Genomic DNA, 14,597 nt, shown 5'->3' on the forward strand with positions numbered 1-14,597 from the left:
TGCAAGAGAGGAGGGCAAACAAGGCTAACTTTATAAACAAGCCCAGAAGCTGCTGACCATCCCTGCTCCTCTTTTGGGACACAGCAGAGACACAACCATATGGTAACATCCTTCTGCTACAGCTTGCTGGGATGCTGAGCTGCAAGCTGCTGCAGTGGTCAGGCCACAATACCAGGGACACTGAGGTGAATCACACAAGTCTCATCTTTCTGTCTACCCAGCAAGAGCTTCTCCAGGCTGCCCTTAAACATCTGGGATACATTGAGAAAGAATGTCACACAAGAACAGGCTACCTGTGTCCTTCTCTCCTGTGACAGGCTGGGACTGCAGCATTAGAGTGAGTCAAGCATGGAGGTTGGATGGTCACATGGACATGACCATATTTTGCTTTGAGGGGCAAGAAACCAGCTCCAAAAGCAGCCCTGTGAAATGGATCCTAGAAACATCTCCACATTCACAAGAAAAAGCTCTTGGTGGTTGAACCTTCAAATGCAGCCCAAAGCCAGGGCATGAGTGTGGACATGATGGGGGGTTAAGGCAGTTATGCTGAGGCCCACGGGCACGCCCAGCCTGGGCACATTTCACTCTGGGATGGGGACAAAGATGAGGCAGAGCAAGGACTCCAGGCCACAGTGCAGCCAAGGCCCTGGCACACACAGGCTGGGCTGGTGCCTCACTTCAGCTCTGCTTGGCTGCATGCAGAGTAAGGATGAGAGTCCTTTCACCTTTCTGCAAAATGCAAAGCAATCTCAAGAGAAGGCCTCAATACCTTAAATCCCTTCATGCTGGCACTGAGAGCTGAACCACTGCCTGCAAGCCCTGCAGGCACCAGACACCATGCAGAGTTTGGCAGACTGTGTCCATGCTGAGATGCATTTGGAAAAGAGGTTTCTTCTAACAGCAAAAGCTCACACAGCTGATCTCAGGGTGCTGCTGGAGCAGCTCTCCAGAGACAGTGAATGAGGCCCTGAAGGGCAGGAGGAAGAGTCCCAAAATGCTTGTGAAAAGACCAGGCCAGACTCAGAGAATCCCTGCAGCTGCCTTTCATGCTGTGGTGGCTGTAGAAAACCGCAGGCCAAGGCAGCTTGCTCAAATGCACGAGCCTGGGGCATTGCCAGCCCCTGCTGTGAGGCAGATGGATCATTCCTAAGCCCCAAACATGCTCTCTGTCTCTGGAGGTTTAGCAGTGCCTGTGATGTGCTGCATGGGTTGGAAAAGGACACTGAGAATGCGACCACAGCAATCAAATTCCCCCTGGGCTGCAGCACAGAACCTGGCATGGTGCTGGGAGCCAGGGAAGGACCCTCTGGTGCTAAACTCTTCCCTGCCCACCTCTCTCCAAGGGCAGGGCTCAGAATGGTGAGCAGGGCAAAAAAAATCTCATCACCAGCTGACACCTGAGAGTCCTCAGCAGTAGCCACAGGGCAAGACGAGTCATGATGTGGTGTGTGGGAGGGGAGGAGATGGGCTGCCCTGCAAGAGAAAGGATGGAGCAACAGTGGTGACAGAGCTGCCTTGATGCTGGCAATAATCTCTCTGCAGTCAAACACCTCCAACCTGGCTTTGCTATGGTCCCCCTTGAGTGGGCAGACAGGTCCAGAGGGGAAAAGAGGGTGGGTTGGGGAGGGAAAGAAAAGAAAAGAAATGAACCCCCCAGCAAGCCTGGGGTGGCAAATCTAAACCACTTTCATTTTAAATAACAATAATTATAATTAAAAAGAAGGGTTGCCCCTGGCTAGCTTCAGGGAAGTCAGTAGCCAGGGTGCCATTCCTCACTCTGTCATCCTAGGAAGTGTCTTTACAGGAGCCGTGGGATCTGGTTTCCCTGTCACTCGGTGGAGTCCCTGCGGGAGGAGGGGAAGGGAGGGCGACTGTGCCCGTCCCAGTCCGGGACACGCCTTGTGCTCGGCGCGGGGGCGGCCGTAGTCCGTAGCCAAAGGCGTTTTGCTCTCGCAGCCCTGCCCCCCGCCGCCGCCTCCCGGCGGAGTTCAGCGAGCCAAGGGCGTCCAGCTGCCTCCTGCTTCTAGATGAACTTGAAGCACTTTGTCTTGTCGTGGGGCAGGCGGGTCTTGAAGAGGACCGAGTCCACGCGGAACTGGGTGTACAGGAGGGGCATGTAGCCATACACCTTGACAAAGAAGTTGATGCACTTGTGCCGCTCGTGGAAGTGAGAGTCGTCGTGTGAGAGCGCCTGCGGGCAGCCGGGGCAGCGGAAGGTCCAGCGGGAGGTCACCTGCGGCAAGAGGAACAGAGATGGTCGCTGACAAGCTGCCCGCAGCACCCCGGCCAGGGGACGCCCCCTGCCTCTGCCCAAGGCACTCTGCAGGGCTCCTGCCACAGACTGGGCACAGATTTGGCTGTGCTCTCCTTGGCTGCCAGGTGTGCCTTGGAGGATGCCCATGCAAGGAAGGACTGGATGACTAAAGGTTCCTTCCCAACCAAACCGTCCACACCAGCTGTCAGAGCAGAGACTCCTGTAAACCATTTCCTGAATCACAGAATGGCTTAGGTTGGAAGGGACCTCAGAGATCATCTAATCCAATCCCCCTGCCAATTTCTTCCTTCCTCTAGTCTGAATCTCTCCTCTCTGTTTAAAAGCAAAGATGGAAAACTACACAAAATCAGCAAGGAAGTGATTCCTGCTTGTGTCATGTGTTATGGAAAGAAGGAAATTTGTCTTTCAGGATTGGCTGCTCAGAAGGGCCTTTGCTGAGCCAGGAAACCCTTTGGTCTGAGCTGCAGTGTAAGTTAAATCCCAACTCATCTGTTCACCTTGGCAGAGATATAGCTGCTTCTAAGGGCTGCAGTGAGCCTTCACCCCTTTCTGAGCACACACTACATCTCCTCAAGGCCAGACAAGGAAGATGCTGACAGCCTCAAGCACGTCATGCTTGCAGTGTAGCACTTCAGGGACACAATGCAGACACATTTGGTCCAGGCAGTGGATTCTGTGTGGCACAGCTCCTGTGCTAAGGGAAAGGCAACTGGATCTGTCTCGCAGCAGAGTGGCCTCCTAGCACACTCCTTGCCTTACAAACCGCTGGACCACTGCTTCCCCAGAAACACAAAGCCCAGGACCAGCTTCCACCTGGTGCTTTACCTTGATAGGAGGTTTTCTGGTCAGGTGAGAGACCAGGAAGTTCATGGCGATGTCCTCGCAGTTGATGTACTCATCCACCATGTCGCGGATGGCTTGGGGCATCACGTAGGAGTACAGGTAGGCGTAGTACTGGGAAGGAGAAAGAGGTGCAACGCTGCTCAAGGTGGTTCCAAGCAGAGCTCAAGGGTGGCAGTGGAGAGACTCCATAACAGAGATAATCCTGCACCCAGCAGACGTGCTGTACCCACAGCAACAACAAATCTACCCCACAGCCACCACCTTGACCCAGCCTCAAGGCTCCTGTAACTTCAGATATCAGGGAAGGATGGTTACAGTCTCCTCAGATCTTGCTGTCTGCACATGGCAGCAGCAGCTGGTGGATAACCTTCCTAGCATATCAAAGCTCAGGACAGTACCCTTGGGAGAAGATCTGACTCTTTTCTCAAGGCCTGTTTGCCTGCTTTTGCCTCTCCCATACAGAGGAGCACAGTCCATGGAACTACTTTCTGCACTGTTGTTCCCCTCCAACACCAACCAGCCACCTCCACACCTACCAGCCAGACTGCTACCACACGGCTACAGAAACCCAGGGCTTCCCCACAAACTACCCCTTGCAAACCTTTGGGCCTGCAGGATTTAAAATGCTAGAGTAAGGATGCAGGGCAGGCAACCCTGTGGCCTGTCTCATCCTCCCCATGACCAAGAACACTACTGAAATGCACTCAGCCCCATGCCCATGGCACTGCAGTCTGCTTCGGTGCAGTGGTGCTTCTCACATACAAAAACTCCTGCTGCTCCTTGAGGAGATCTCTTGCTGGTACACAGCCCAGTTGCTGGCTGTGTTTCATAGAGTTGTAGAACCGTTTTGGTTGGAAAAGATCTTTAAGATCATTCAGTCCAACCACTAACCCAGCACTGCCAATTCCACCGCTAAACCATGTCCCTCAGCACCGTATCTATATGGCTTTTCAACACCTCCAGGGATGGTAACTCCACCACGGCCCTGTGCAGCCTGTTCCAGGGCTGGAAGACTCTTTGGGAAGGAAGTTTTCCTCATCTTCAACCTACATCTCCCCTGGTTCAACTTGAGGGGAAAAAAAGACACAACTGCACAAATAAATACAACCCCTGGGAAGGAAGGGAAAGCTCAGGGCTTTGTGGCCATGACATCTCACCTTATGGAAGAAAGCAGCACCAGTGAGCACCATAGAGAGCTCACAAGAGTAGTTGGAGTTGTAAAGCCAGGACTGATGAGGGATGTCCCATGCATGGTAGCGTCCTGGGAAGCCAACAATGCGGTCCCTTGCCTCTCTCCAGACACTGCAAACACAAAAAGCCTTTCAGTGAGACACAAACCCAGGAAGCCTGTCCAGAGATGAGCATGGCTCTCCCTGAAAACCACTGCACAAAGCACTATGTCCTCAACACCAATGGACCAGCTCCCAAGGGAGGCTGCAAGTGATGGAGATATCTATAGACAGAAAAGTTTAGCAACTGCTCATGCAAAACCAAGCAACATGTGTTTTGGTAAAAAGGACAGACATTGTTAAAAGGTGCAATTACTTTGCTTTAAAAGTCTGGGTTTAATAAAAATAGACAATTCCAACATGTAAAAGACCTTTTTACACAGGCAAGTTTGTCCACCTCCACTGCACTGAAGCTCCACTGTTGGCAGGAAGAACTGATTGGCCATCACAGCTGCCTGAGTGACAGCTGTACAAGTACCACCCTGAGGTAAGTCCAATTTCTTTCCTATTGCAGTGCAGAAAGGGATGAATGCTGAAGTCTTGGCTTGAATGGACAGGCAGAAGTTGTTGACCTCATTGTAGAGGTGGAAAACCCACCTGGAGTACTGCATCCAGTTCTGGAGCCCCTATTACAGGAAGGATCTGAACATGCTGAAGCATGTCCACAAGGCCCATGGGCAGGGCCACAAGGATGATCAGAGGGCTGGAGCTCCTCTCCTTGAGGAGCTGGGGCTGTTCAGGCTGGAGAAGAGGAGGCTCTGAGGAAACCTTATTGTGGTCTTCCAGTATCTGAAAGGGGCCTACAAGAAAGCTGGGGAGGGACTTTTTAGGGTGTCAGGGAGTGATAGGACTAGGGGGAATGGATCAAAACTAGAAGTGGGTAGATTCAGATTGGATGTTAGGAAGAAGTTCTTCCCCATAAGGGTGGTGAGACACTGGCACAGGTTGCCCAGGGAGGTGGTGGAAGCCTCATCCCTGGAGGTTTTATAGCCAGGCTGGATGTGGTTCTGAGCAACCTGATCTAGTGTCAGGTGTCCCTGCTCATGGCAGCGGGGTTGGAACTAGATGATCCTTGAGGTCCCTTCCTCCCTGAGCATCACTCAGTCAGCTCTCCTGAGCACAGGCTGAGTGCAGAGCAATATTGCCTGGTACAATGCTGAGTTTCTCACCTTGTTCCTCTCCCAGAGGCACATTTGAGTTGCTTATTCACAAGGAACATGCTCCTAGCTCATGAATTAAGGATTTTCTATCTCATAGTGGCTGCTCTGCAAGTTTAAAAAACCCAAACTAATGAAGCCTAGTGGCCCTAAATTAGTTTCTGAATTACACTGAGAATGGAAAACTTAAGATCTCAGATGGAAAGGCAGAGAAAGAGGCAGGGAAACAGTGAGGCAGGAAACTCATCTGCCACCAGCTTCCTGTGGCCCATGAGAGGGAATTGCTGCACAGCGTTCTGCTCCAATCATTTCCCCTCTATGGCAAACCCAGAGCAGCCAAGGCTTGGCCCAGGAGGAACTCATTGTCTCCTGGCCTCTTCTGTTGAATGCCTGGGACCTTTCAGCTCATGAAACTAAGTTTCCTCCACCATAAATTGAGACAATAGTAAACTCCCTTTAAGAAAGCTGCTGTGATGCTGAAGACTCTGGTGTGTCCAGAAAGATCTGGAGTGCCAAACTGCCAACTTCCCCTACCAAACCAGCACCCAGTGGTTTCCTGGGCTCTGCCATATGGGGAGGTACTCTGGGACCATAAGGACACCCTTCACCCTAACACATTCTCACAGCTGAGCTGGAGGGAATTAAATGCTGCGGTTCACGTGTGAGAGCGTGGGCTTGCTTAACATTCTGCTCTCATCTGAAGCTCACTCTCCCCAGGAGAAATCCCACAGGACAGCTGCAACACTGGCAGGAATAATTAAGAAAGATTTCAGTGCCTAGTGCCTAACTTGGGAAATAAATCCAGCTTCCACTGGCAGGGGTCCTGGCTTCCTTCAGATCATCTGCTCCCGTCTCCCTAACATGCTGTTCAAGATGCAGCTCCAAACACAACACAATAAAAGAAGCAAGTCCCAGGCAGAAGCCTACTGGACACAGAGAGGCCTTGCCTTCTTCACAGGCACAAACCAGGGTGGAAAATGGTCTGTTCAGTGCTTTCCTCATGTGGATGCGAGTTCCTCCCACAAGTCCCATTCCCATGGAGGCAACTGCAGGATGCTGAAGAGACTGAACTTCTGAGAGCCCCGAGTTTTCTTTATCCTTAGTGACACAGCCAGGAGCAAAGACATGACTACTGTTCTAGGCTCTGCTCAAATTAACCCAACTCTGATATAACCTGGTCATAAACACTCAGTAATTAATACTCTCAGCAGCTTCCCTGGCACCATCTCCAGCGAGCATTTGTTTGCTGCTGTTTCTGTCAATCCAATCTGATTGTATTGAAAAGCTTGAGTGGGAACTACTCATTCCCTTTCACTTCTCCCACCTCTTGGCTATCCTATGAGCACAACACTTTTTCCTTCCCAGTTCAGCCAGAAAAATAAGGATTTCTCCAGAGACTTATTTTGGGTGTGCTCCACAGAAGTTTGCTCAGGTTGCCCACCTCCAACTCATTCCTGAGCAGCAAACGGGGCAAGAAGCAGCTCTTGACCTCAAGAACTGCATCTAGAAGCAAAGTTTCAACAACACACATTTGTTGTGAGCAGAATTTCACTCAGTCAGTGAGGCACTGACTCTGACTCTTGCCTGGCTGAATGCACTACACAGGGAGGCTTGGTGGGAACAAGGTGTTTGTAAGCAGGGAAATGAGTGAGAATACAAGGCACTTTCAATTTTCATTTGATGCTCTCCTGGGCACATCACTAAAGCCTCAGTGAGGCAAAGATGGATAAGGGAGGGAAAACAGAGACCAGAATTGGGGAGAAAACAACCAAGTTCAGATAAAGAGATTTGAAATGGAGCATGCAAAGGAAACCAGGAGTCCTGCTGCCTACTGCCTGGCTTTAATCACTTCAGCACCTCATTTCTCATCTCTTGCAGAAAGCTTGTTGGGATTCCAGGCATTTTGTGCCTTTTAATCTTCCTCCCAAACCTAAGCCAGCATGTTTGGTGCGAGCAGAGAGCTGGTCCCCATCCTCCACCCCCAGACAGCTGCCAGGTGCTCTTGGATTAGCAATAGCAGCCCCTGCTGCTGGCTGGGCAGGCTGAGTTGCAGCCAAACAAGTCCCAGCGCTCTCTCCTCGTGCCATCCTGGCTCCCTGGTGCCTCTTCGGCAGCTGGTGAGGTTTAGCTCTACAAGTTGCAGGAGCAGCCTACAGTAACCTCCCACGGCAGGAGCCCACAGATCTCCTTTCTTCCTCAGGGAGGCTTTTTGCCAGGGTGAAGTCAAGGAAAACAGAGGCTGGAGCAGGAGGGTGAGAATGAGAGCAGCCACCACCAGATGTAGCATTTGCCTTTTCCATGCTCTGCAGAAAAAATAAGTCAGAAGAGCTGCCACATCCCAGCATCAGAGAGAGCAAAGAGATGCAGCCCACTGTGAGCATGTGAGCATCACGTTCTGCAGCAGCCAATAGCTGATGGAGGATGCAGTGCAGCAGCCTCCTGCCTTTGTTTTCTAGTTTCCCTCCACCCTAGGAAGCCACACGCTCCTGAAACCGTTACAAGAACATTATCAGCACGGCAAAAGCTGAAGTGTTGAGGTCATGAAGTGTGAGAATCAAGGTTGTCTGAACAACCTGGAGGCAGAAAATATCATAGAATCATGGAATTATTTTGACTGGAAGAGACCTTTAAGATCATGTCCCTCAGCACCACATCTACACAGTTTTTCAGTCCCTCCAGGGGTGCTGACTCCACTGCTTCCCTAGGCAGGCTCTTACAGGGCTTGACAACCCTTTCCATGAAGACATTGTTCCTGATGTCCTAACTAAACCTCCCCTGGCACAACTTGAGGCTGATTTTCTCTTGTAATATCACTTGTTCCTTGGGAGAAGAGACTGACCCCATCTTGCTCCAACCTTCTTTCAGGGAACTGTAGAGAGCAAGGTGGTCTCCTCTCAGACTCCTTTTCTTCAGGCTAAACAACCCCAGTTCCCTCAGCTGCTCCTCACAAGACTTGTGATCTAGACCCTTCACCAGCTTCGTTGCCCTTCTTCTGATATGCTCCAGCACCTCACTGTCCTTCTTGGAGTAACAGGCCCAAAACTGAACACAATATTCAATGTGCAGTTTCACCAGTGCCCAGTACAAGGGGACAATCATCTCTCCAGTCCAGCTGGCTATGCTATTGCTGATCCAAGCCAGGATGCTGTTGGCCTTCTTGGCCACTTGTGCACATGCTGGCTTGTTATCGTCTGCCTATCAACCAACATACCCAGGTCCTTTTTCAGCCACTCTTGCCCAGGCCTGGAGTGCTTCAGGGGGTTGCTGTGATCCAAGTGCAGCAACCGGCACCTGGCCTTGTTGAACCTTATCCCACTTGTCTCTAACCATCAATCCAGCTTGCCCAGGTGTCTCTGTAGAGCCTCCTTACTCTCAAGTACATTAACACACCCACCTTACTTGGTGTCACTTGCAAACTTACTGAGAGTGCCTTTGATCCTTGTCCAGATCATTGGTAAAGCTGCTAAAGAGAAGTGGCTCCAGTACTGAGCCCTGGAGAACCCCACTTGAGACCAGCCACCCGCTGGATTTAACTGCATTCAGCACAACCCTTTGAGCGCCAAAGCACTCGCAGGCTGCGTGCACGGAGAGCACTGACCGGAAGCCGAACATGATCTCGTCGTGGCGCAGGTGAGCGTCGTCGTCGATGGAGAGGATGGCCTCCGTCTCGATCTCGTCCCACGGCAGGAACCGGTTGTTCAGGCTGTTCTTCTCTGTGCGCACCACCTGGCAGGGGAGCACACAACAGTTACTACGGTGGCTGCGTGTGCCCAGAGAAGAGATTGAGGGGTTGGGGCTGTGTGCTTCAGCTGCAGCAGCACATCATCTCAGCACTGCTTCCTAACCCTTACGAGAGAACATCATCTAAACACCAAGCATCAGCTCATCCTGCTGTCAGCTTCTAGCCGTTCCTCCTGCCTGGACTGCTGAAGCCAAACCCAGTCCTCATGGTACCAGGTACCAGCTGTAACAGCCATGCTTGTGCTGCTGGCCCTCTTGCATGCTAAGGGCAGCTCTGAGATAATGAAGAGGGGACAAGACAGCAGCCACGGCCAGTGTCCCCTGTGGCCACCAAAGAAGTGGCCCTTGCAGCCTTTCTGCACTACTGATCTGAATTGTTCCTGCCACTATTCACACTGCCTTCTTCGACAATTCATCTGCAGCACCTCCCTCTCTCAAAATTCTTCCAGCCCCGTGCTGGGTCATTTCCTTTATCCCCAGCCACATGAGTGTAAAAATCAGACTGTATTCCTCCGTCTTCCTGACTGCCCCTTCCATGCTGTACCCTCTTTCTCCCTCTCTCTGACACTTTCCACCTGCCCTGGCTGATCTACAGTCAATTAGCTCACCCTGGGCTTCCCATCCTTTTCAATCCCTGCAATTTCTCTGAACAACCTCTCTTGATTTGAAAATGAAGTCCAGCCTGGTGAAAAGAATAAAGCGTCACGGCAATAAAACTCCATTAAATAAGATTACATTTGATCACAGGAAAAAAAGCTCACACTGAAACCATTAACAGTGGAAAATATTTGTACTGGGGATCTGTGTGACAGCTGGTAGGATTAAATTCCCATGTAAAGCCAGTGCTGGAGCTTTCATCTGTCAATAGCTGCTGGGGAGGGGGAGAAACAGAGCATTTGACAAGAACACATTAAAATATTTCATTGAAGATCCATCAAAAGCACAAACAATTTATTGCAGGGAGGTGAGCAAATTAAGCAGCTCTAAGCTCTGGTAGAGCAGGGTCAGAGCTGAGCTGGCAGCATTCCCACTCCAGGAGGGCTGTCATGCAATTAATGCCTGTAAGAGAAAGCAAAATTCCAGAGCAGGAATTTCTTCCCCCTCTACTGACCATGGAGGAGGAGCATGATAAAAAACAGCAGGGTGTTTGTATCCACTTGCACAGCTAGCATGACCCTGCAGATGCACCCAGCAACATCTTCTCTACCTGGGAACTGCTGGAAAAGAGAGGTTGCAGGAATCACAGCAGCAAGAAGGGAAGCAGGAGAGAAGGCAGCTCCACACTGAGGAGAGGCAGCTGGAAAGACAGGAATCAAAGCCAATGGAGGTTGGCAACAGTATGGCCCTAAGGCTCTGGCCCAGGAGGCCAAGGAAGACCGGGACACAAGGAGGCCAACACAGGCTTCAAGAATTCAGCTACTGGAGAGGAGTCCAGCAGAGGCTGCAAAGATGCTGAGGGGACTGAAGCAACTCTTTGGTAAAGAAAAGCTGAGAGACTTGGGGCTGCTTAGCCCAGATAAGACAAGACTGAGGGGGGATCTTGCCAAACCTCATCAGTACCTAAAGGATGTGGGTGTCAAGGGACAGACTCTTTTCAGTGGTGCCCAGCAATAGGACAAGCAGCAATGGACACAAACCAGAACCCAGGACACTGTAACCTGAACATGAGGAGAAACTTCTTTCCTCTGAGATTGATGGAACCCTGGACCAGGCTGCCCAGAGAGGTTGTGAAGTCTCCTTCTCTAGAGAGATTCCAAACCCACCAGGACACAATCCTGGGCAACCTGCTCTGAGTGACCCTGCTTTAGGAGAAGGGTTGCTTGGTTGCATGGTTTAGTTGATTAGGTGGTGCTGGATGATAGGTTGGACACTATGATCTCAAAGGTCTCTTTCAACCAGGTTTATTCTATTCTAGATGATCCCCAGAGGCCCCTCCCACCCCCAGCATTCTGTGATGCTGTGAAAACCACCTCCACAGAACCATTACCAAACAACATATCCTCTGAATGTGTCAAGTGGGGAAACAATAGGAGCCAAAAAGTGATCCCCAAATGGACAACAAGGAGACTTTACATCTTCTCTTACATTGCCATGGCTGTACCTAACTGGCTTTAGCAAATCCAAGTGCTCTTGCAGCGGCACCAGGAGAACCAGGTCTGCTGGCTCAGAAACAGGGGATGCAGCTCTAGACAGGGTAGCTGAGCCCCACTCAGAGAAGTTTCTGGACTTGAAGATCACTTTGGCAAACTGATGCATTGACAAAACCAAGAACACTGCGCAGTGCAGCAAAGCAGACCGTGGTGGGTGCCCTGAACACCTCCAGCAGGACACTGTCAACCGCAGGTTGTGTGTGTCACCCATTCCCAAAGGGACTGTGTAAGACATTTAAGAGAATTGAGGGCCAAATCTGGGCACTGGCTTCTCAGAGGTGCAACAGCCCAACAGTGTCAGGGCTAGTGAAGTGGACAGCAGTAAGCTAAGACAAAAGGGACTGTCAAGTCACTACATCAACCTTCTGCATAATCCAGGTCACAGGGACCCCATCTCAGACCTGAGCTGTGGCTGGCAGCATCCACGCAGGTGTCCTTTATCTGTTTGAAGACATCAAGAGTGGCATTTCAACCAAGATGTTAACTCTCAAAAGTCAGTAACTTCTCATTGTGAACCATCTGCTTCAGTTCCTAGCTGCTGCTCCTTGATGATCCTCTTCCACTCCAGAAAAGCACAGAGGAGCTGAGGTCTGAGTCTCTCACCCGGAGCCATCTCTCCTGACCTTCCATCATTTTAACAACCAATTTTGCCACGATCTTGTTTCTCGACGCTCTTGAGCCAAGAGCTCTATCAAAACCCAACTATTTTGTCCCCTCAGCAAAACTGAAATGTTGCACTCTGGCAAAAGAGAGAGTCAGCAGTTTTCCTTACCCAAGGAGACAAAAATAGTGAGGAGGACACAAAACCAGCCAGTGAGCAGTGTGAGAGAGACAAACTCATTTACTAAAAAACCACCTTCCCTTACACCAAATATTAAGGCTCCAAACACACTGCTAGGACCTCCACATAAATTCCAGCTCCTCCAGACTCCAAATTATCACTGATTGTGTACTTCCAGCTGTCTTATTTTAGGCTTTTCCATGGGAATAATTTCTTTTAAAGCACTGTCATCAGTTAAACAGCCTCCAGCTCCAAATTTTGAACCCCTAAACAGCCTTTTGAGATAAACTGCAAGGCCTGAAATGCCTCTGAGCACCCCACATGCCACATGAGAAGTTTCTGCTCCTTTCAGCAAATTGAGTCAAGGTGATTCAATTCCACAAGGTGGGGTTTTCTGACCCAAGGAGCACAAAACCCCACAACTCCTTTTGCTCCTACTGTTGTTCATTTCCTAGTGGGGCTTTACACTGAAGCTTTAAGTGTTGCATATAATCTGATGGTGCAAACAAGAAGAATGTCTGTGCCCTTGGAGAAGTTTTGACAGGTCAGCCTGGTGAATGGGATTGATTCAGGTGATCCTCAGAAGTCCCTTCTGACCCCTACACCATTCTGTGATTTCTGGGCAAAGAGCAAATTCTGCAAGCAAGCAGGAACCTCAGAGCTCACATCAGGTCTTCAGGAGGAAAAAAGCCAGAGGAGAGCTGGATAATTGGGGGAGAGAAGTTTGGGATCCAGTTCAACAATTTTGTAACTCACTCAATTCAGTCCAAGTGGGCTGGGGAAAAACAGCACCATAGGCAGAGTGGGGATGGGGACACCACAAGCTCTCTTTTGCCATGCAGCTGAGAATTATGGCACTGAGGACAGGGGAGCCAAATGCATCTGCCTCTTGCGCCTGATGGTCTGACCTCGATCTACGCTTGGAAGGAAAAAGCTGAGCGCTGCTGCCAGCGCAGCCTCGAGGGAGGATGCAGATTTACACTGCTGTCAATCCCTTTTCCTGGCACCAACTCTGACCATTTTATTAATAAGATTCAGTGAAGCAAGTCTCCTGAGATGCAGGGAATCTCTCTAGCCAGAGGTTCCAGGGTTGTGTCCTTTGGTTTGCTGCTGTCCCAAGGACTGATTCGCTGGACCGGAGCAAAGCCCCTCTGCAAAACTCAGCTTAGCTCAATGTGAACAGGACTGACCTCAAGGGTGAGATCCACCCAGGACCTCACAGAATCATAGAATGCATTGGGTTGGAAGGAATCCTCAAAGGTCATCTTGTCCAACCCCCCTGTAGTGAGCAGGGACATCTTTAACTAGAGTAGGTTGATCAGAGCCCCATCCAACCTCACCTGCACTTCCAGGAACAGGGCATCTATACCACCTCTCTGGACAACCAGGGTCAGTGTCTTACCAGCCTCAGTTTAAAACATTTCCTCATGTTTAGTCTGAGTCTCCCCTCTTTTAGTTTAAAACCATCACCCCTCGTCCTGTTGAAGCAGGCCCTGCTAAAAAGGTCCCCATCTTTCTTATTCCCTGTAAGTGCTGAAAGGCCACAGGTCACAGCACATGCAGCCAGTGGTGTGGAATAGAAAGCAAATAGAAATCAGCCAAACTAGGCTTAGAGGTCAGAGAGAGCTCTGGTAGGAGATAACAGACTCACAAAATAGTTGGTGTTGGAAAGGATCTCTGGGGTCCAACCCCCACTGCTAAACCAGTCACCCAGAGCAGGTTGCCCAGTCCCTCCAGAGAAGGTGACTCCACAACCTCTCTGAGCAGCTGGGTTGAAGGCTCCAGCACCCTCACAGGAAAAAAAAATCCTCACATTCAGACAGAACCTCCCAGGTTCCAATTAGTGCCTGTTGCTCTTTGTCCTTTCACTGAGCACCACTGAAAAGGGTCTGGTCCAATCCTGTTGGCACTCACATCCATTAAATATTGATCTGCACTGAGAAGATTCCCTCTCAAACTGCTCTTCTCCAGGCTGAACAGTCCCAGCTCTCTCAGTCTTTCCTCACCAGAGCCAAGGTCCAGTCCTCTCAGCATTTTCATAGCCCTCCACTGGACTCTCTAGTAGCTCGCTGTCTCTCTTGAATTGCTGAACCCACAAGTGGACACAGTGCACCTGCTGTGGCCTCACTAGGGCAGAGTAGGTGTAGAGTTCAAGAACCATCTTCAACCTCCTGGCCCCACTCTTCTGGATGCACACCAGGAGATGGTAAACTTCAGTGGAGGGGAACAATGAACAGGAACCAAGTGTCCCTGAAAGTATTCTGTAGTCAGACATTTATTTTCATCTCCTACTTTGGACACCTTCTGATTAAGAAAGCTGCCCAGATTGGCCCTTAAGACCTGCAGACTACCAGATACACCAGAGTCCCTTCCCTCTATGCATCAGCATAGAAGTGCTGAGATTATTCACAAGACTCCTTA

At 50.4% G+C, this 14,597-nt stretch overlaps 1 protein-coding gene across 4 annotated transcripts in view; it reads right to left on the reverse strand.

Annotated features, from left to right (window-relative positions):
• EXTL3 (exostosin like glycosyltransferase 3) overlaps positions 1 to 14,597 on the reverse strand; it is a 179,865-nt gene continuing 165,268 nt past the window's right edge. For all 4 annotated transcript variants that reach the window (XM_054179752.1, XM_054179751.1, XM_054179753.1 and 1 more), the window contains 4 exons: positions 9,103 to 9,230; positions 4,276 to 4,420; positions 3,101 to 3,229; positions 1 to 2,233 (listed from right to left, as the gene is read on the reverse strand). In XM_054179752.1, coding sequence (XP_054035727.1) covers positions 2,024 to 2,233; positions 3,101 to 3,229; positions 4,276 to 4,420; positions 9,103 to 9,230 — 612 coding nt within the window. In that variant the 3' untranslated portion in view covers positions 1 to 2,023. The remainder of the gene's footprint in view (positions 2,234 to 3,100; positions 3,230 to 4,275; positions 4,421 to 9,102; positions 9,231 to 14,597) is intronic.

This window comes from Dryobates pubescens, chromosome 3 (assembly GCF_014839835.1).
Source record: "Dryobates pubescens isolate bDryPub1 chromosome 3, bDryPub1.pri, whole genome shotgun sequence".
Lineage (NCBI taxonomy): Eukaryota > Metazoa > Chordata > Aves > Piciformes > Picidae > Dryobates > Dryobates pubescens.